General features: G+C 38.5%; 2 protein-coding genes and 1 long non-coding RNA gene across 6 annotated transcripts in view; 2 read left to right on the top strand and 1 right to left on the bottom strand.

Annotated features, from left to right (window-relative positions):
- The first annotated feature begins 750 nt into the window (after positions 1-750).
- On the top strand, positions 751-11,165 carry LOC144000987 (lysosomal cholesterol signaling protein-like). Of its 2 annotated transcripts, XM_077494849.1 has the most exons (19): positions 751-856; positions 1,110-1,317; positions 1,883-2,030; positions 2,341-2,470; positions 2,535-2,719; positions 3,910-4,062; positions 4,142-4,209; positions 4,554-4,725; positions 5,579-5,734; positions 5,910-5,993; positions 6,072-6,195; positions 6,282-6,366; positions 7,026-7,113; positions 7,381-7,627; positions 7,689-7,766; positions 7,843-8,000; positions 8,895-9,055; positions 9,116-9,253; positions 9,361-11,165. In XM_077494849.1, exons 2-19 carry the CDS (start codon positions 1,148-1,150, stop codon positions 9,407-9,409), a joined length of 2,394 nt encoding a protein of 797 aa, XP_077350975.1. In that variant the 5' UTR covers positions 751-856; positions 1,110-1,147; the 3' UTR covers positions 9,410-11,165. The 2 variants fall into 2 exon arrangements, 1 of the variants encoding a protein (XP_077350975.1); XR_013278347.1 differs by lacking the exons at positions 9,116-9,253; positions 9,361-11,165 and having other exon boundaries at positions 7,715-7,766; positions 8,895-9,043.
- Positions 11,026-20,838, bottom strand: tmem41ab (transmembrane protein 41ab). 3 transcript variants are annotated; one of them, XM_077494851.1, is made up of 11 exons: positions 20,673-20,838; positions 19,942-19,980; positions 19,377-19,409; positions 18,825-18,857; positions 18,269-18,292; positions 17,974-17,997; positions 15,775-17,805; positions 13,336-13,486; positions 13,108-13,269; positions 12,167-12,305; positions 11,026-12,086 (listed from the first exon to the last, which is right to left on the bottom strand). In XM_077494851.1, the coding sequence occupies exons 7-11, from the start codon at positions 15,915-15,917 to the stop codon at positions 11,869-11,871; spliced, it is 813 nt and encodes a 270-aa protein (XP_077350977.1). In that variant the 5' UTR covers positions 15,918-17,805; positions 17,974-17,997; positions 18,269-18,292; positions 18,825-18,857; positions 19,377-19,409; positions 19,942-19,980; positions 20,673-20,838; the 3' UTR covers positions 11,026-11,868. The 3 variants fall into 3 exon arrangements, with proteins under 3 accessions (XP_077350977.1, XP_077350978.1, XP_077350979.1); XM_077494852.1 differs by lacking the exon at positions 18,269-18,292; XM_077494853.1 differs by lacking the exon at positions 18,825-18,857 and having other exon boundaries at positions 15,775-17,997.
- Positions 15,761-21,943, top strand: part of LOC144000991 (uncharacterized) — an 89,063-nt gene continuing 82,880 nt past the window's right edge. The window contains exon 1 of the long non-coding RNA XR_013278350.1: positions 15,761-16,117. This is a non-coding gene — a long non-coding RNA (uncharacterized LOC144000991). The remainder of the gene's footprint in view (positions 16,118-21,943) is intronic.

Here is a 21,943-nt window from a genome sequence, read left to right as displayed (position 1 = left end):
CCGCTGCTGCATCGGGGGAAATGCAATGATCAAAATTTCACCAACAGCCATGCGTGCCTTTACAGTGTGTTTACTTGTTTATGTGCACTTATGAATGGTACTATTTTTTCTTTTCATTTTCACCAGAGCACACACTCTTTAATTCACGTCCATGACTTGGATGATCTTGCACTCAGCTGCAACGACAGCACTGATATATTTTTATTGTTTAAAAAAGCGCCTTGATCTAAAATGAAGGACTTATCTGTATCTGGATGGTTAATGCGAGTGGTGAAGTTGTTCTTCCCGAAACTGTGCAGTATTAAGTTTTTTTTTTTTTTTTTCTTTGCTGCTTTACAACATGTACGTAATACGAGGGTGTCAAAGACAATCAGTAAATAAAAGGAGCTGATACGTTTGTGTTCTACTTTGGTTGATGCCTGATTTATATTGCAACAAATCTATCAATCCATCCAACCAATCCATATCACTCACAGTTAAACATGGAATTCATGCTGACACTTAAGCCTGATTCAACTGTGACCTATCATGCTATCGACACTATAATAACCTGAGTGAAAGAAACAAAAATCTGATTGTTGGAAAGCAGAATCTATCTATCTATCTATCTATCTATCTATCTATCTACCTATCTAATCACATGATCCACCTACCCCCGCCCCCCTCGAGCCGCCCATGCGTCGTCTGTCCAATCAAAGAGAGATGCGGAACTGCCCCTCGCGGCCGATTGGTCCAATCGCCTGTCAGTCACTTCCAGCTGTCAGATTCAGAAATCTTCACTGCTGCTTTCCCGAAGGCAATAAACCTTCGCACCTAGCGAAACATTTTACGGATAAAATGGTGATTTAGTTAAAAGGTAAGCATTGTAATATATAAACCGATCTAATTGTGTGTAATATGATGTGCCAACTGCTTGAAATAGAGATAAAATCAACGCTGTGCACATCGGCGTGGCTGGACGTGCCCCTGATGTTTTTAGCATGCAGCAGCTAATGAGGCTAATAACATGCTAGCCTCTGTTTTGGAGTCCCCTTAAACGTATTCATTGATTTACTAAAAGCTAATCAATTTAATTTGATAACAGGCGTCATCAGTCTCGTTTTTTCTAGGCGTTCAACTCCCCTCCACAGCAGCCCCGGCCGTCACCATGGAGACAGCCGGCAGATACGTGCTCATCCACGGGAAGAACATCTCCCACAGCTCCATGACGAGCCCTGGTGGTAGTGCTGGTGCTGGGCCGCACATGTCCATCGACAAGCTGTTCCCCGCCCTGCTTGAGTGCTTTGGAATTATCATGTGTGGATACATAGCTGGCAGGTGGGTTTGGATTTTGGATTTTTTATTTTTTTTAATTATTTTTTTTATACTGCCAATACATTTTTTTTAATTTTTTTTATTTATGGCAATAAATTTTTAATGTATTTATATTTGTCATGGTTGAGTCTACGATAAGGCCTTTGGGTGTTTGGCAATCACACTTTCAAGCCAATTTGTGCAATTAAATAAATATATAAATTTTTTTAGTAGACTGAGTTTTAATCACAAATTCAACTTCCCTTCAATTGTATACAATTTTAATTGTATTTTTCAGAAGCAAAGTAAGGTACTGGAGCATTTCAGACTTTAAAAAAAAGAAAAAAAAAAAGAAAGCATAACATTTCTTTTATGCTTGGGCAGTTTAGTTACTAATCCATAAAATCTGAGGCAAAACTCAAACCAGGATGTCCATAATTTTGGTAAATAGTAAATAAATATTGATTACTGCAAATGCTTTGGAGCGACACAAATAACTGAAATAATGAAAATAAAACGTGAACTTGAGACATGAATGTCATGTGTCATTTGAGTTTTTTTTACTTTATTTTATTTTGCCCCCGCACAGGGCTGACGTGATCACAGAGAACCAGGCGAAGGGTCTGGGCAACTTTGTGTCTAAATTTGCCCTCCCGGCTCTGCTTTTCAAAAACATGGTGCTGCTGGAGTTCGGCGACGTCATCTGGTCCTTCCTGTGGAGCATCCTGGTCGCCAAGGTCAGCTTCTACTTGGGAGTACAGTGAATCAGTTAAGATACTCTAATGCCCTCACATGTGGGCAAGGAGAGCCACAGTTGTCAATGCACTAGCATTAATGTTTTTTCTGAACGGGACAATCTTACACAAATACAAAATGTAAACACAAGGACTCAAACTGACTTTCAGAAAATATCACAATACTCACCTGCATTTTCTTTATCGTCTGTGAAAAACGACAAATATTATTGCAGCTTATTTGTGATGGTCTTCTACTATGTAGCATCGTCAAATCTCAGTGTAGTGGACTTATAATTGACAATTTGTGTAGGTGGCTGTGTTCACGCTGGTGTGCGTTCTCACGCTGATGGTTGCCAGTCCGGAAAACAGGTACGGCAAAGCCGGACTGTACGCCATCTTTGCCACGCAAAGCAATGACTTTGCCTTGGGCTATCCCATAGGTGAGGTCCCGCACAAACACATGGATAGTACTGGAGTTCTTACTTACAAGTTGTATTTCCCCAGTGGATGCTTTGTATCGGAGCACGTACCCGGAGTACCTGCAGTACATCTACCTGGTGGCCCCCGTGTCGCTCATGCTGCTCAATCCCATCGGTTTTGCTCTGTGCGAGGTGCAGAGGTGGAGAAAGCGGACCGACCACCATGTGGAGCGAAGCACGGCCAGAGTGCTGGCGGTCGTCACCCTACAGGTACTACATTGCTATTAGTCTTCATAAAAGCAGAATACTGAAAATAATCATCAAAAACTTTGATGTCATGCTGCACCTATATTAACTCATTCACTTCCAGCCATTTTCACAGAAGCAATCCCCTTCACTCCCAGCTGTTTTATTGGATTTTGACTGATTTTGCAAGGCACACAGAATATTGTGTTATTTTGCTATAAAAACATGGACCCTATCAAAAGAAAGATTAAAGTATCTTCTTTCATCAGGAAGAAAAAATATATTTCTATCTTTTTCCGTTTTGCAGCAATTAGCATTAGAATATAGCTAAGTTTCATCATTATTCACAAATCTAATTAGAATTGTATTTGAGCTTATTTTCAACACTGCCCTCATTGATCTCCTTTGCTCTGCTCCCACCTGCTGGCTGTTTGTGTAATAACTACCATTTCGTCAACTCCCCCCCCCAAAGGAGGCTGCATCAGCGCCTTCTGTATGCTCTTGCATAAAAAAATGTATAACTACATCTTTGGGACACTTAAAACATTTTATGTAGAACGTATTTATGCGTTTTTGGGAGCAAATGTTTTAATGGCTTGGGCAAAAAAGTGCCATAATTTAGCATTGCCTATTTGTCTATAATAGACGCTCCAAAATTAATAGCAATGAGACAAAATCTCAATGAGAAGTTTGTTTTTTAAGGACCATTGGAAATGGGCTGCAAGGAACCTAAAATGGCTGCTTTAAACCAAAATGGCAGACTTTCTGAGTAGTCTTGCGCATGGCTTCTTAAGACTTTTTTTGTGAGTCTATTCGTAACAGACATGCTTACCAAATTTCATGGTGCTAGACGAAACTGGCTTCAAGGGCTAAATTTTCAGATATTTCAGTCGGAGATATTTGTCTCTGAAGGATCGGAGGAAGCGGCACGGTAGTCGAGTGGTTAGCACGTCCGCTTCCCAGTTCTGAGGTCTCCGGTTCGAGTCCAGGTTCGGACCTTCCTGGGTGGAGTTTGCATGTTCTCCCCGTGCCCGCGTGGGTCTGAATTTTCAAAATATTGTAATTCTAGTCAGTTATTTTATTTTGAAGGACCCACAGAAATGGTAAAAGCAGCCTGAGATGACCCTTCCACCAAAATGGTAGACATCCTGTCAAGCATTGCTATTTGAGAATTATTATTTTTTGGTCTACTCTTAATAGATATTCTCCTCCAGGTGTTAAAGAACCCAATCGTGTTCATGGTGGTGGTGGGCATCGCCGCACACTTTGCTATGGGTCAGAGGATCCCTGACGTGCTGTCACAGTTCATCGATGGCCTGGCCAACTCTTTTGGAGGAGCCGCTTTGTTCTACCTGGGTCTCACCATGGTGGGATCACACTCAATTTCATATTATGAAGCATTTAGCAGGAGGACGCCACTTAGAGATATTCATGTTTCTGTTGCAGGTTGGACAACTGAGAAAACTAACGCGAGACACCGGCGTCGCGTTGATACTTCTTATCACTGCTAAACTGTGAGTGGCAGTTTTAAAAAAAAATAAAATAAAATAATCACTGCTTGGCAAATGTATAGCTTGAAAAACAATGAGAGTATGCATCATTAAATATAATAATAATAATAATAATAATAATAATAATAATTTAACATAAGTTCAAATGCAAAAGCAGACATCTTCATTTTTTGTGAAGTGAGTAAAATGAGCTTTTATATTTCTGTTTCCAGGTTATTTTATTGAAAAGAACCCTTAAAGTAATTTGTTATAATTAAATATCAAAACCGTACAATTCCACTCCCATTATTTGTCTAAAAATGGTGCTTCCCGCTTTTGTGTTTGACCTTCTCGATTTGTCCCCTCAGTCTGGTGATGCCGCTGTTCTGCAAGGACATGATGGACATTTTGGATGTGGGCGTCAACAGTAGCAGCGCCAATCACACCAGCTTGTCCAACTTTGCCTTCCTCTACGGCGTCTTCCCGACTGCGCCCAGCGTGGCCATCTACGCTGGACATTACGGCATGGAACTGGAGGTGGTGAGTAGCTGTGAGCAGAGATGCACCACCATGGCCAAATAATTATGCCCCACTATAGGGCTGCTCACTTTATGGGAAAAATAATAATCATGGTTATTTTGGCAGTAATTGAAATCACCATTATTCCAATGCTAATTTTTTTGGTACAATGTTTAACCATTTAAAAATATTAAGAACAATTAAAAAAAAATTGAAACACTATAATTATTTAAGTTACTTTTGGACCAAACAGAATTTCTAATAATATCTATTTATAATAATATTTATATATTTATTTATTTATTTATGTTGGCAAAAAAAGTTGGCAAAGAAGTTGAAGTGCAGCTTGTGCACTGTGCAGTTGGACGATCATTTATTTTTTGATACAAAACAAGAAAATGTTTAAACATAGAAAATATTAAGACAAATAAAATTCTTTTAAACACTATGATTATGCACGTTCCTTTTGGATGAAACAAAATGTATTAAATTAGTTATTTTAACGTTTTAAAAGGTGCAAATGTACAAATTTAAAGAAATAAAAAATTAGTATAATTTTTATTTTTTTTTATTTTTTTTTACGATTATGCTGATTTTGTAATTGTAGAGTGTAATAGTGTAATACTTGTAATTGAATTTCAATTAATTGCACAGCACTACACCACTGAATTAGATCTGTAAAGCAGCAAAACTCTTGAAACGGAGAGGATCATAAGAACTAAAAAAAAAAAAAAAAAAAACCCCGTCAAACTCTATTCACTGTGACCTTACTAGCATTCTAAAAGAAACCTATTTGTTTGCAACAATTCATGTCGATACATTTGAACATTTCTTTCACGTTAAGCGTTGGCTTTACTACGATGTCGTTGCTCAGGTAACGTCAGGCATGGTCATCAGCACGTTCCTCTCGGCGCCCATCATGTACGTCTCGGCCTGGCTACTGACCATCCCGCTGATGGACCCCGCACCTCTGGTGGCCCAGCTTCAGAACGTCAGCTTCAACATCAGCATCGTATGCCTGCTGGCGCTGGTACGTATTCAAATACCATTAGGAATCACATTTCGATGCAAAATTTACAGAATTATGGTCACTTTTATAATTATTTGTATGGAATTATTGTTTTGTTGTCTTATGCAAAGGTCACATGCTGTTTAGTTTGTAATATTTGCAAATGATTTTGATGATCATGTACATGTACTCACAGGTTTGGACCATCGTTGTGATGCTGCTCAGCGGGAAATTCAAGCGTCTTCCTCACCTCTTTGCCTTAAATCTTTTCTTGGCTCAGGTCTCAAACATAAATTTTTCAAACATCACTTTTTAAAAGTTTTGTCTTGTAACCTGATCACGTTTGTGCGCGTTTCAGTTCCTGGTGTGCGTGAGCATGATCCTGTGGAACTTCCTGGCCAGGCAAGAGGATAATCTGACGGGCAAAATGCTGGCCTTTGCGTTGCTCTACGGCTCTCTGTACAGCACGTACATTTGGACGGGCGAGTTTGCACGTCTACGCTTTGATGCGCTGCCGCTAATCTGCATACTAACCACTAACCGTATCTCTCCTCTGCTTGATTTTTAGGTTTAATCCCGTTGTGCTTGGCTCTGACCAGCAGAGATGATCTGCTCAGGCTCCGGCCGGCCATTTTCATGATTCTGGGTTGGGGGTGAGTTCCAAAGTAAAACTGTACAAGACGAGGCTTTTTTTGTTTTGTGTGATTTAGAAAAATAATCTAGTTGTGATTTCCCCGCACCCCCAATATGGTGATTGTGATTTAATAGGCAATATTTTTTTTCAAGGACCTCGTTCCATTTTTTTTTTTTTTTTTTTTTTTTTTGTTACACAATAAATTCATCTATCACAATAAACAACATCAGATTTATCATACATAAATGTTTTGGTCTTATTGGTGAGACTTGCAAGGCAACTATACCATTAATTAATTATTAAGTTTTAACTACTTCAATTAGAGTTGCTCATTAATTTTTTTTGTCTTAATCCATTTTTTTTTATGTTACACCACTTTATTATTGTGTACTTGCTAGCATGTGCATGGTGTTGATTACAAGTGAATATAAACAAGCTGTAGCCTAAGAATCCAGAATTATAGTACACATAATTTGCAAACGATTATATAACTCACCTTTATTTATATAGCAGCAGACTCTCCACAAGCTTTTCTCACCATTCCCTTCATTTCTGTTGTGCACATTGGTCATGAATAACTGGTTGCACATATACTGTAATTATGTATGACTGGACACGTTGACCACCAAGAATGTGTCAGTGTCCATTACATATCATTATCGTTGTTTATGTTTTCAGGGTTCCTTTCTTCATGGTGGGAGGTCTTTTGTTAGTGGGTCAGAGGACTGACTCCATCGATTCTGCCTTCTTTTATGGAAAAGCTCAGGTTACTATTATTTTTACTGTCATTATTGTTAGTTTCTTGATTAAAATACCAGAGGTGATACAATAAATGAAACGGTGATGATCAAAATGTGGTATGCAGGCTCCCTCTAGTGGTTTGCAAATTATCACTACATTAAATGAGCTTATTTGATTATCCCCACATATATTTAGGCACAATGTTAGATTGAATCTGTGCATAATGCTCTAAAATGAACCAGTCCAGCCCATAACAAAATTAATATCAATGTCAAGTAACATCATTCTGCAGATTATCAGCACAGCAGCGGTGTTGTCAGTCAGCCTGGCGCTGGCTGCTGTTTCTCTGCTGGGCCTCAGCCAGGGAGACAGAGAGCAAAGAGGCTACCACGTCCTGAGTCGGGCTGCGCTACCTTCCTCCAGTGAGGAGCAGGCGAGGCCCCCTGCTGGTGTGGAAGACCCACTACACCACCAGCAGCACCAGCAACAACAAGAGCAGTCAGCAGAACTTTCACCTTCTGTCTGCAGTATTAACTCAGGTATTATGTTTCTGAGGGAGGATCATTTAAATTAGTGAATTTATTGAATATTTTGTGTCAGACCCCCATATGCCTCCTCCACTCCAGTCCATGCCGGATATGATTACCAGCACACAGAGGAACCATGGCAACAGCACAGGCATGAAATATAAGTTAAAGCATTCTATACGGTATCATTTCCCCGTGTTTGGGATTTCATGTAATGTCCTCCACAGGCCACACGGGGACGCTGTGCGACGGGCAGCCGCAGAATTGGTCCTCCTCAGAACATCTACTGAACCTAACAGCATCTGAGCGTCAACAAGCTGCAGATGACAAGCAGACAGTCAGACACGTTCTGCTTTGTCTCTTGCTTATTGTTAGCCTGCTAGCGGTGAGAATTCACTCATATTTTTAAGTTTGTGATACAGAATTTGTCTATTTAATTTTACCTAATACATTTTACATGATTTCATTTAGGGATGCTCGGTTATGGAAAAAATAATCATCCTGATTATTTTGGCAATGATTGAAACTATTATTTTTTTTTGTACAAAACAAGAAAATATTTAAAGATTAAAAATATTAAGACCAATTAAAAAAAATATAAACACCATAATTTGGACCAAACATAATTTATGTATGTATGTATTTATTTATTTATGTTGGCAAAAACTTGAAGTTGGAGTGCAGCTTGAGTAGGATGACCATTCATTTTTTTGGTACAAAACAAGAAAATGTTTACACATTTAAAAATATTAAGACCAAAAAAAAATATATATATATATATATATATAGAAACACTATAATTATGTAAGTTCCGTTTGGACCAAACAGAATTTATAATAAATATTTTTAATATAGATTTATTTATGTTGGCAAAAAGTTGGAATACAGCATGTGCACTGTGCACAACAAGAAAATGTTTAAACGTAAAAAAAAACAAGTGCAATTCTTTGAAACACTATTATGCAAATTCCTTTTGGATGAAACAAAATGTATTAGTTATTTTAAATTTGAAAAAAGGTGCAAATATATAAATTTAACTCGTTCATTGCCATTGATGGCAAAAGACAGTGAATGTGTTAAACAACTCAAAAATTTGTATAATGTAATAGTATATTAATAATCTTTTTTTATGATTATGCTGATTTTGTAATTGTGGAGTGTAATTGAAATTGTAATTTATTTTCGAATGATTGCACAGCCCTAATTTCATTTGATATATTAGATGATAAATGATGAAGTCATTCTCGTATGTTTTGTTTTTCTGTTCTCTGTTGCGTAGAATCTGTCGAGTTGCCTGTGGTGGTTGCTGAACAAAGACCCCGGCCGCCTGTACTTGGAGCTTCAGTTCTTCTGCGCCGTGGCCAACTACGGCCAAGGCTTCCTGTCCTTCGGGATCTTCGGCCTGGACCGGCATCTCATCTTCCTCCCTTTCAAGAAGAGGTGAGTGTTCCGCCACTACCGCCCATCAACGCGTCACAGTCCCGTGAACGGTGCCGGCAGGTTGTCTGTGTGGCGAGGACGAGACGCTGACCGGAGCGGTCCGGCAGGAGGCGCTCGCGAGGAGGTCCGGCTCACTTGCACGCAGTTTGTGCGCTACCACAAGGAGCAATGTGTGCAAGGGCTGCTGCACGTGCACAGGTTCATTGTTACTTTTCAAGGCATATCTCCAGCGCATTTGTTTCTCTTCTCACCACCAATTTTTACCCTTCTTTCCTCCATTCTATTCACTCACTCTCTCCATCTAGTGCCTCAGGAGAAAGTGCGAGTGCCCCGACCGGCGAATCCTTGCTTTGATACCGACTGACCTGCCCAGGCAGAACTGGCGCCGACACCAGCATGACCTCTACCTGACCCGTAAAGGCAGCGGCCGTCTTCCCCCTTACCCTCCAAAAGTGCCTTACGGTGCAGTTCTTCCATCCCTTATGATGATCACTGACTTTACTTACCGCTCCGTTTCACCAGTCGATCATCGCCAACCCTAGTGACACGCTTTGTTTTTCTTCACTGGAATTGCACTGCACAAAATTAGGTACACCTTCAGTGGATATGAAAAGTCTAGACAGAAAAAATTTAGATAAATCATTTCAAAAAAAATTCGACCATTAATGTGGCCTTTCAAAGTAATTACCGGTAACCCCAAATGAAGTCTAGCTGTTATAGTAGGCTTTTCCTGACGTTTTTTTTTTCTATCCATTGTAGATCCAATACAATAATGGTAGTAATGCTCAGCGGAAGCTTATTAATCTAATAATCTGATATGTTTACACAGTATGTTTATGATGACATTACAGTATGTTATGCTGAAAAGAGCCATTAGATGTCACTGTGTGTCTTTGAAAGTTCACACCCAAGGTTTAATTAATGAATAAAATCAGTTGATATAAGATGTTATAAACAAAAAATCAATTAAATAAAATCAAATGTTAAAAAAGTGAATTTCCACCACTTGAGAGCAAACCGTATAAAAGTAAGCCTTTTTTTTTTTTTACCCAGAATATAATAAGCCTTACAAACTGAACTAAGTAATTACGTTATACAACAAAACTAAACATATTTTAAATGTTACATATCTGAGTAAGTAACGTATTGTTAGATGAATACCTCTGCTGACACTTCAGCGTTATCATTTATTGTATCCTTTTGCTGCAAATGAAATGGTACCACAAATGTTTTTAATCCGTCATATTTCAGCTTGATATTTCCACGATAGTGTTGTTGTGGTGTTCCCCGTTGTTCAAATATGCAATATGCATTTGATATTTATATGCACCATGGTATCGGATTATGATCTGAAATCAAAACTTGTGTGAGTGGTGTACTTCCTCCTTGTTTTCCTTTCAAAAATATTTGTCTTAAAAAAAAATAATAATAATTTATCAGTCATAAACTAAAATAAAGTCAAATTCAACTGAAATTAAGAAATGCATTACAAATATTTAAAAACAAGTGGTACATTCTAAAATAATATAAATTTGTTACATAAGTTGATTGATTCAAGACGATATATTTGAGGTAAAATAAAATAAGATCATTCAGTTAAGTGAAATTCAGTGAAAAATATAGTGAGAATAAATTAAAGAAATACCTACATAAACTAATACACCAAAGAATTTAAGATAAATAAAAATGAAGTAAACTACTCACTCTCTAATTACATAGTCCGTTTGATACTCACTGAGCTGACAGTGCATGAACTTTGAACTCCCAAGTTTATAACTTTTGAGGCTGACTTTGGAATTTTCATTTGATTTGAGAGTATTATCTGTACTGTTTAAGTTGCTGCTGATTTTTTTTCAACTTTTACTGTGAAATGATTACCATTCAAACGTATTTATTATTTGCAAACTTTTAATCCGAATCAGTGTTTAAAAAATGGCACATATCCTGCTTAAGGATCCCCGCTAATATTTGTCGATATAAAAATATGAATATCATCTTGTGTGTTCACATTATGTTTACTAAAGGCACATGTGATCTCCGCCAATGTGAAAAGTGTGCATGACGCGTGTATAAAATGTACAAAGCGAATAAAGAGGTTTTCATAAGTGCCTTTTACTGTGCAATTTCCTTGACATGGCTAAAAAAAAAAAAAAAAAAAAAAAAGTGAACCAGTAGCATTGTTTACACATTTACAAAATTTGGTCAAAGAAGAAGAGAAGGGCAATCTCATCCTCAGAGACACACACACACATGTAACAAAAGTACACTGTTTTGTCAAATATTATTAAGACATCTAAGTACTTAACAAAGGACATAAAGAAATAATGCAAAATGCCATATGCACAAAAGGAAACAGAAGATAAAAAAGCTTATTCAGCATGTAAACAGCTTGAAGTTTAAAAACATCTCACCTGATATTGCACTAAGAACTGAAGCGTGACTGCTTCTGTATAATTGTCTGATGTCAACGTAAACAGTGGTATCACACAGAAACATAAAAAAATAATTAAATACACCTGCACAATCAAATACATGGAGCAGACACTTTTACTTTGACGTCAATTTCTGTCGACAGCAGGGGGCAGCGCTGCATTAAATGTCAACCTCCTTGGATGGCTGAAAACAGGTGGATTAATCTGTTCAATTCTTATTCCAAAATATAAGGATAGAGAACATAGTATTGCAAAGAAAATTTTGGACTTGTATTGCGCTTCAACAATGTTTTTTTTTTTTTTCCACAGTGACGTCAAGGCTTACGGTGTAAATCTCACCAATGGAGATCTCCGGTAATCAAAGTTCTCATTCCAACTCCGTCATCGCCTCTTCCGATTGCCGTCCCGCGTCGCGTCCATACCTTCCACCTTCAGGTGAGCTTGACCGTAGTGTTTTATAAGCGCGCCGGGCACCAGCGCCGCCAGCGCGATGGCCAGCAGCTGGGCCAGCGTGGCCCACGAGAAGATGTCGTCCAGGGAGTGGATCTCTGAGAGGATGGCGCCCGTGCGCACGCAGATGAAGTTGTAGGGGATCAAACCTGAGAACGCAAACCCAAGGGAGGGGTTTTTTAACCAACCGGGCGTTTGGCGGTTTGTGCAAAAAGATTGGGGTGCTCACCGATGAAGACGGAGAAGAAGAAGATGGGCAAGGGGATGTTGAGGACAGGACAGGTGATGTTAAGGAACCAGTTAGGAGTCATGGGGAAGAAGCGCAGGAAGAGGAGGAAAAAGAACAAGCTGCTACGGTTTTCCTCTACCTGACACAGAGGAGGAAGAGATGGGAAAGAGAGGAAAGGATGTGGACGGAAAGACAAGCACCATGTTGATGATATTGAGTAATTTCTAGGATGAGTTCATCTTTGTCTGGAAAAATTGCCAAAACAACCCTAAAATTGTCATTTTAGAATCGAATGGCAGACTACCTGTGTCTTTTCAGGCACGACTTCTTGAGACTTTTTTTTTTTTTTTTTTTGTGACTTTACTCATAAGAGACATGCCAAGCCAATTTCATGTTGCTTAGTGAAACTAGCTTCAGGTACTGAATTTTCATTTTCATGACACATTTTGGTTGATGTTCTCCACAAATTCTGCCTACACTGTAAACCCAAGCGTTCAAAATAATCATAGATTAAGGACACAACACTCTTTATAAAAAAAAAAAAAAAAAAAAAAGTAACTTTTTTTTTAAGTTGGTGTAACTTTGTATGCTTTTATGATTGCATTTTCTCCACGTTCCTGCGTGGGTTTTCTCCGGGTACTCCAGTTTCCTCCCACATTCCGAAAAATGTGCATTGAACACTTTGAATTATCCGTAGGTTGTTTGTCTGTGTGTCACCTATACCCCGCCTACTTCCCTAAGACAGCTGGGATAGGCTCCAGCATTTCCATGACCCTCGTGAGGGCACCGTATAATTATGGTTTGGACTTCTGTTGACTTAATCCAGTAGTTTTAAAACTAACATTTATTAAGTTAGGCAACAATTTTTAAAAAAAAATTCTGCTTATTCAGGTTAACAGTGTAGCAACAAGCAAAAATAATTATAATAAAAATCACCATACCTTTCTCTGGAGTAGTGCCACTTTGTCCGGGAAAATGCGAACCACATGCTGCTTCCCAAAGGTGGACGACAGCAGGTAGCAGAATGTTGAGCCGGTGGTGGTGAGCAGGCACGCTAGCGCCAGGCCCTCCCACGGTCCGAATATGGCGCCGGCCAGCATGTTCTGACCCGGGAAAAACAATAAAAAGTGAGCCAGGTTCTGGATTGTGAAAGGGGGCGTGCGTCTCACCAGGAAGGAGGAGCCGGGAATGGCGAAGGACTGCTTGTAAAGGTACGCGCTGCAGAAGAGCAGCAGAACGTAGCCGTGGTGTTCCTGTTTGTAGAACTTGAGCATCTCGGCGAGCTCTCGAAGCTCGTCCAGATCTGAAGGAAACTTCAGCCTGGAGGATGGGAAAAAACAACAACTTTAGAACTTGGTTCAGTAAACCTCGAAGGATACAGTGGGTTCCCCAAGACTTATCGATGATCTATTTGTGTATTTTGTTACAATGTTTATTTTTTTTAAAATATTTTTTGGGGTGGGCACAGTGTTTTTTTTGTTTTTTGTTTTTTGTGGAAAACACTTATGTGCAGCATTTAATTTAAAAAAAAATATAATTTATTTAGACAATTATATTGGGAATATCAATGTACTAATGTTATTTTTTTCTAGGGCTGGGTTTAAAAAAAAATAGAATAATCGATATGGAATCGATTTTCCTTTGAGCGTGATATTGATTCATAAAACCATGAATCAATAATTTCAACATCTTTATCCCATGAATTCATAATATAGAATTTTAAAGGCCATTTTTTTTTTTTTTTTTTTTTTACTGTTTACTTGATATTTACTATTGACATGAATGTAAAAGTATTTCCTTACATTTAACCTGTCACCTGACCTATTGCACTTTAAGACAGTTCACAATTATTATTCTGAATCATTTTAATTCATATTTTCAATTATTGAATTTGACTTGTGTAAATATTTTCATCTCATACTTGCTGATGTCAATGTTTGTGCAACACTTAAGTGTTATAACACGTGTTACTTTCATTAACTAATCATTATGGTTTAACCAGATAAGTTAATTTGGATTTTAATGTTTGTGGAGTTTTTATCACATCATTGATATTTAAGAATTGATGTTCCATAATTAATATCGAATTTAGGGAATTGATATTACTACTTTAAACAGGACTTGTGCTGTGTATGTAAAGAAATTCACTGCACTTGACTACACAGTATGTGACATTTTGTATGGTTCCTACTTGATGTCCCCATCCTTTTATCTGTCACAGCTTCCAGGACTAAAATAGTATGATTGGTAGTCTCAAGATAGACCATATTAATGGCCTTGAAGGGAAAAGTCAAAGTTGGATTCTTTCTTGCTAATGCACTTAAATTGCACTCATCTGCCTCGTCCAAGTAGTGTGATTTATTGTTTTTTGGCCGCCACTGAAGAACACAAGCTGTGTGTGTGTTGCATTCTGGGAAACGGAGCTATTTTTGACTCTTTACAGCAAAGGGAAAAAAAATGATCAAGGATGTTGGAGTAGTTGACACGCATTTGTGAAGCGGCGACTACAGACAGTCCGCTTGCCAACGAGGAGACAAGGAGAGTGTTTACGCGAGAGCCATTACGTATTGGGTGAAAATAAAAGTGCCCACGGTGACACATTTCCCTCCCGAAATATAAACACGTTCAAGAGTCGCGTGCGCGCATGACGGCCAATGTCGGGGCCGCATGTTGGGCCCGGCGACCAATAGGAAGCGGCGCTGATGAGAGGCTCAGCAGGTGCTGGACAAGACCCACGGGCTTATGTTACAGACAAGCGGGATTCGACTGCCCTCTACTATTTATGTCCCCCACACAGATGAGATTAAAAACAAAATTAATTAGCATGTCTGCCTCACACCTTGGAACTCCAGGGTTTGAATGTTAACCCGGCCCAGGTGTGAAATGTGGTTTGTTTGTCGAAATGTGCCCTGTGATTGGCTGTCCAGTCCACGGTGGTGCTGTTGCTCCTCTCACCAGCGTAATAATGAAATCTAGAATTTTTTTCTTTTCTTTTTTTGTGTGACGAGGGATTGCTCCGTCAATTTTGTCGCCAGAATTTTGCGGACAAGCTTCAGCTAGACAGCAGCTTGAATATAATGAAAGAAAACGTAGCAAGATGGGCATGTGGGCAAGGAGAGACAGTTGTCGATGCATGGCCGTTTACTGAACAGGACAAACATTCAAACACAAAATGAGAATTGGCAAAGTAAATAAGAGGGCATGAGCTGAAAAAAAGACCGGCTTTACTGTAGGCCAATCTCAAAAGGAACATTTCATTGCCCCTTTACTGTATTTTTCAAAGGGGGCGGGGGGCATCATAATCTTGTGCTGCCCTGGGCATCTATGTTTTGCACGCCACTGCCCATTGTACAATAAACTGTAAAACCCTTTTATTTCTTTACTTTCAAGTTTAATTTGTCCTGTTGTATATTTTTTTTATACAGTACAGTGTTATTTTTCTTTGTTAAAAATATATAACAAAAAAAAGTTAAAACAATTGAGGGCATTGCATTTCAATTATATTGATTGGAATTGATATTGTCAATAATGCGATACATTTTAGCGATAAATATTTACAATTATGAACAATAAAAATAAAAGTGTGACTTTTTCGTTGTTGACCTTACTTGTAGTAGTGGGGCTCCGGCTCGGGGTTCTCAGGCGAGGCCGGCGTCAGGTACTCATCCGCCGGCGGGAGGTGAGTGGAGAGCACGTAGAGGTAGACGCTGGCCGCCGCCACGGTGGTCGCTAACCCGGCGAGGGAGCGCATGTCGTCGACTCACAAGTTTTTAGCGGTCCCGCTCGGTGACTTGAGGATTTAAGAAGGGCGAGACGAGCCAGGCGGCGACGTGGTGCGGTCCAGCTGGACGACGTACCGACCCCGGGGAGACTCGGTGTCCATTACCCGCCGACACGCGACTCATGACGGCGACGGATCAGGTGACACCCGGCGAGTGGCAACTTTCACCGGTAGGACTCATTTATGTTTGTTTTTAAGCAAGCACTGGTCTCTTTTTCTTCTACCCCGAATTAAACGTGTCAGTGTGTATGTCGTGAACTTGTTTTAAACAATTTATGCCCTCAAACTGTCCAGTAGAAGGACCGTAGCTGCCGGGTTGTAGTGAGAAGGTTTGGCTACAAGATGGCGGCATGGTAACAAGTTACAAATGGGTCTTCAAAATCTGTGTACAGTACTTTCTGCACTATGGCTGGAATAGTTTCGGATTTTAGTGGTGTAAAAAGTATTCACGTTAATTACTCTTATTAGGATTTAAAAAGACTGTTGAAGTATCAACTCAAGCATTTTACTTATGGTAAAGATTAAAAAAAAAAAAAAAAAAAAAAAGTAAAACTGGAAATCTTTACAGGTGATCTTAATTTGACTTAGTAGCCTACATTTAAATGTACTTGTCCAACTTTTCAGTATCACGTTTTTTTTGCACAACTTGCTGATTTATATGTATGTAATAATGTATGTATGTATGTATGTATGTATGTATCATTTGTATTTATTAATTTTAGCAATGGCCTTCATGGCAATATTCACGAAAAGCCTCATGTCCACTATTATGACTTTCTGTGACTCCTTCAATCTCTCTGTATCTCTGTAAACTTGTCACCTCATTATCATTCTTCATTTCGCTCTACCAAGCATCTACATTATGAACCAGGCTGTAATGTGTATTTAGTTTTGCGGATTGTTCATAAAATTGGTTTATTTATTGCACAGTATTTATTCATTTTAAAGTTGCATTGTGGACTTTGTCACATTTTTGCACATGACTACTACTGCTCGACAAAACTCTTCGAGTTGGAGCTGGAGTTTGGGGTGCGCTCGAAGCTGGCCTAGCTCTTCTCTTCAGTTTTTGTTGATTATGGCGCCACCATATAGACAACAGTGATGGTTTTTTGCCTGTAGGAAGGCCACATGAGGAGGACCAGCAAATAGCGTTGTCTTTGAGCTCACGCCAGACAGCCAGAGTGAAGGCCTGGGGCAGCAGGTAGCTTAATTGAGTAAAAACCAAAGGAAAAATAACGGTACCACTGGAGATAAAGTACAATGGAGACAGATAAGCACTACAAAATGCTGATGGAATCTTCTGGCAGAGTGTTGAGTTTGAGCCATGCTTTTCTGGAGTTGATACTTGGCAAAAGGAATTAGGTGTGCCCTGCTGTAAATGGTCATTGTGCCCCCAGACACATGCCAACACTGCAGGAAAGGAAACACGAAACAACCAAAAACATGGGACCTGCATAAATTAATACCAAATAATAATAATAATACCCAATTCCAAGTAAGACAAAGGCTGTATCAGTGCCTCTCCTGCTGGTGTGCATGCATTGGCCACCATGGGGGCAGTATAATTTGTACATATGTCCTGTATATACACAAAGAAGACGATCACAAGTGCTCGCTGAGCTGCAGTAATATTAGTGATTTTTTTTGTAGAGGTCAAAGACTATAATCTGTAACGTGATTATTGGTATATTGTCTGCAGTCATGCTGAGGATTTTGTTTGTTTGACTGTAACGGAATGGATATTATTGCATCACAGTCAAAACTGAAATAAAGAAAAAGAACAGCAAAAAAACATTTGAAAGCCTGCATGTCGGTAGCGCATGGCTGGATGGTGCAAAATCTTCTCCATCCCCACTCCCTGTTGGAAGGAAATTTAAATTAGCTATATAGGATGTACGGGAAATAAAGCATGCCTGAAAATGCATAAGAAGTCGGCCAAGTTGTTTTTGAGCAACCATTTTGGACAAAATTTGTGAATGGTAGCATGTTGACACTGCCTGGCAAGTTGGCAAGTTTGATGACTCACCCTCATTTTCACCCCCACCACTCCCTGTTGGAAGGAAATTGCAATTAGGAGTACGCAAAATTGTGAAGCATGCTTGAAAATACAACAGAAGTCTGCCAATTTGTTTTTGAGGAACCATTTTGGCTTTTCCCAGAGGTGCTAAATGACAAAGCCATTCTAAAGCCCTCGTCCTTGTTATCATAATTTCTAGCAATTTTTAAATTATCCACAGCCAGTGTAGATAGACTGGTGAATCAAAATTGTGAATAGCAGCATGTTGGCACCACATGGCAAGTTGGCAAGTTTGATGACTCACCCTCATTTTCACTTCCGCCGCTCCCTGTCGGAAGGAAATTGGAATTCGTCAATTGAAGCCCCGTCCCTCTCCCCGCCCCTCCTCTCTCCTCCTACCATTTTGAAGCCCTCATTCACTCCCCCCACCCCTCACTCGAGCACATTTTCTCCAACTTTCACTCAAGCGGGTTTAATAATCATTTGTACTTTTGTTTGTAGGGCGTTGAAATCTCCGTAAAAAGAGCTGTTGCGGTCCAATTCTTGGTTTTAAAGAATGTCTCACTTGTAATGTCACATACGTTTCCATAATCATGTTCTCGCGTCTCTCTCTCTCTATCTCCAGACCTCAAGGTATGAATGTGTTGGGCCAAATTCACTCTTACAAAAATGTCTGTATCGAAAAGCTCCTCCTACAATTTGGACCATTTTTGGATGTACTCGAAGAACAGTCATTCTGAAGATTTCTACCAAAGTTAAATTAAAGAGTCATACTACAAGATTGACGGGTGAATCAGAATTGCGAATGGGGGTATGTTGATGGGATGCAACATGTCAGGTTGGAAAGGTTGATGACTCACCGACGGGCTGAATTTCATTTTTGTTCCAGTTGTCTGTTGAAAGAAAATTTGAATTACAGTATGTTACATACATACTGCATACTAGACGGATGCAAATACGCATTCAGATATTGACATATATTCCAAAATCCATCCATTTTTCCCTTTAGCCGCCACGAGAGGAAAAGAAAACCTGGAAGACGTTTATGATTTGGCCTCCTCAATGCAATGATTCAAATTAAACAATACAAATTCAATTTATATAATTCAAATTCAGATTTTCGAAACAGTTATTCAAGTTTAGTGGTTCAATTTCAAAATAAATAATTCAAATTCAATTTCAGCCCATAGTATGTGCCATGTGATTTGCTGATTTGAGAGACTCGAGCTCATGTGACGTTATGTGACAATAGGAGATACAGAAAATGGATGGCTGAACTCGATAGCCCTGTCTTGCTGATAAGAGATGTCTTGTGATAAGAGATACAGGAAATGGATGGATGAACTAGATAGTGTGAATCAAAAGTGAAAATGTCAGCAGTGCGTGGCATGTTTGTAAATTTGAATACTCACTGGCAAAGTCAATTACAGCTCTGATCTGTTTCCCTGTTGGAAGACAATTTGAATTATGGACTGGATACGAGGCAGATGGGTAATACAAAATTATGAAGTAACTCTCAATTCAACACTCAACTTTATTTATAGAGCACTTAAAAAAAAAAACAACCAAAGCTTCATACAAAGTGTTGTACAGAAAGTAAAAATCTGATTTTGTCAGATTGTTTTCAAATTTTTCATGATGTACAATCATGGGCAAATACATTGGCACATCTGTGCTTCTGTCAGACAATGCACCACTTCTTTCAGAAAATTGTGGGAATTTAAAATTACTTGGTATTCAATCATGTGTATTTATTTTCTTCGGAATAGAACAACACAGAAAAGCAGCAGCCCCCCGCATTGTTCCAAATCAATGCAATCAAAAGAAATAAACGTGAATACCAAATAATATTGCCACCATTTTCTCAGAAAAATGCTGCATTACTTGACAGAAGCAAAGGGGTGCGAGTGATATACAGGTAAATCAAAACTGTGTATGGCAACATGTCTGTACAGATTGTAAAATTGGATGACTCACTGTGAAATTTCACATCAATTAGCCCTTCAGCCTCCAATTCTGTTGGAAAAGTAAAGAAGAAGAACGTAGTAAGTAAATGGTCATTTAGCATTAGAGTCATCATTTCTCAGTAACAGGATTATAATACAGATAGATTTTTCATTATAATGTATTTGTTTTGGTAAAAAAAAAAAAAAAGTTTGTTTTAATTAGTTTTTAGAGCTTGTTAGTTTTTATTCTTTTTTTTAATGCTTCATTTTATCTAGGTTTTTATTAGCTTTAGTATTAGTTTTATTTTTTTAAAAAAATTCAGTACTCAAGTGTTATTAGAAAAGAAAAAAAGATCACTTAGTAGTGTGTAGTAAATAAAGTTAAATTTTTTTTTTTATCTCACACAGCTGATTAGCCTTGCTTGTTCCGATGCACAGCAATACCAAAATGTATACAATTAAAATTAACCTCCAAAAGCTCATGGATTGGCAAAGATGAAAACACGGTTTTAGTTAATTTTATATCTAAGATTTATTTTTTTTTTTCTTTATTTATTTATTTTTTTTTTAAAAGAATTTTCATTTTTATTTTATTTCGTTAACAAAAATGTTTTTTAAATTTTTGTTTGACTTTTTTTTGACTAGTTTTCATTAATTATATACCCTTGCTCTGTACACAATCATAGATTTAAATTTTATTGGCCTCTCAAATTTCGATTGCCACCAACTTATAAATTTTTTCCCAATATAAGTTAAGTTTACCTCCATCCATGCAAAAAGCAGGCATGGCCATCAGGAGCAGGAAGACGACGTGGGCTCTCATGATTTCTTCTTCTCAAAGCAAGACAAATGTGAACTCAACGTATAACACCGATTTTGATCTAGAGGTCTTATATACCACCCGGTGCGTGTTTGAAACATCTCAGCCATCCAGCTGGACCAACTTGTCCACATCACTTACTTCCTGCCTGACGCCAGCCTGAGTCGTTATCGGAAGTACACGGGGGGCAGTTTCATTGCGTGGTTTTTGGAGCAGTCGAGAAATGTATCTATCTTGTTTTCTATCTACGAGTAGATCAAGATTTGTAAATGCCACGAGGGTGACAAATGAATTTGTCAAACTGGTCTTGTCTTGTTCAGTAGACCATCATTCCATGTGGGGAGGGGTAAGGGAAATATAAATGCATCATGATCATCATGTATGTTGCACAATAGTATTTAGAAGAATTGGTCTGCAGTACCGCTGTGCAGTGTAAAGAGTGCCTGAAGTAGCTAGCTCCCAAAGCCAGAACGAAATGTACCGTAATTGGCTATTTACTTTTAAATGTATTTATTTAAATCCATAATTGAAGCAATTCCCAATTCCTTCAAGATTACAGTAATTATTGACACATCCTTGGTTGGCGTGCATTCAAGTTTAAAGCTCCATCAGACTGGAATTAACACTTTTTTTTTTTATTGGCTGTCTTTGTGCTGCAAGCTGATGTCACTTCTAGGCAACATATAATAAAATGCCCGGACGTCCTGTAATCCCGAAATAAATACATTTAAAATTCCATTTACATTCTAACCCAAAGGCTTTTCTATTATATTGTCAAAGATGAAAACAAAGGGCATTTTAGCTATAATTATAGTTTTATAAACATAAAATGCAGTTTGTTGCCATTAAAAAAGCCATTTTTATTTTATTATTTTTTCCATTATTTTTTAAATTTAGAACAAATATTTTATTTATTTATTTTTTCCCCCAGATTTAGTTATTTTGTTTAATATCCTGGCTAACCGCACTCATGTGTGGCTCGAACATTTTTGCGTAAACGGTTTAACCATATTGGCTAAGAGGTTTCATTTTAAGCCAACCCTGACTCGACAGACGGGTTTCTTTGCATTCTTGCATGGCAACTAACGTATGAGTACTGTAACATAACGTACTGTAGATAACAGAAGTGGGATTAAGTCACATACGTTACGTGCAAGTTCGAAGTCTCAAGTCGTAACCTTCTACTCTCAAGCATGTCCCAAGTTACTGTGGA

Source organism: Festucalex cinctus, chromosome 14 (genome assembly GCF_051991245.1).
Source record: "Festucalex cinctus isolate MCC-2025b chromosome 14, RoL_Fcin_1.0, whole genome shotgun sequence".
NCBI lineage: Eukaryota > Metazoa > Chordata > Actinopteri > Syngnathiformes > Syngnathidae > Festucalex > Festucalex cinctus.
Note: the sequence above shows the minus strand (reverse complement) of the source record. Positions and strands in the feature narration are given on the sequence as shown.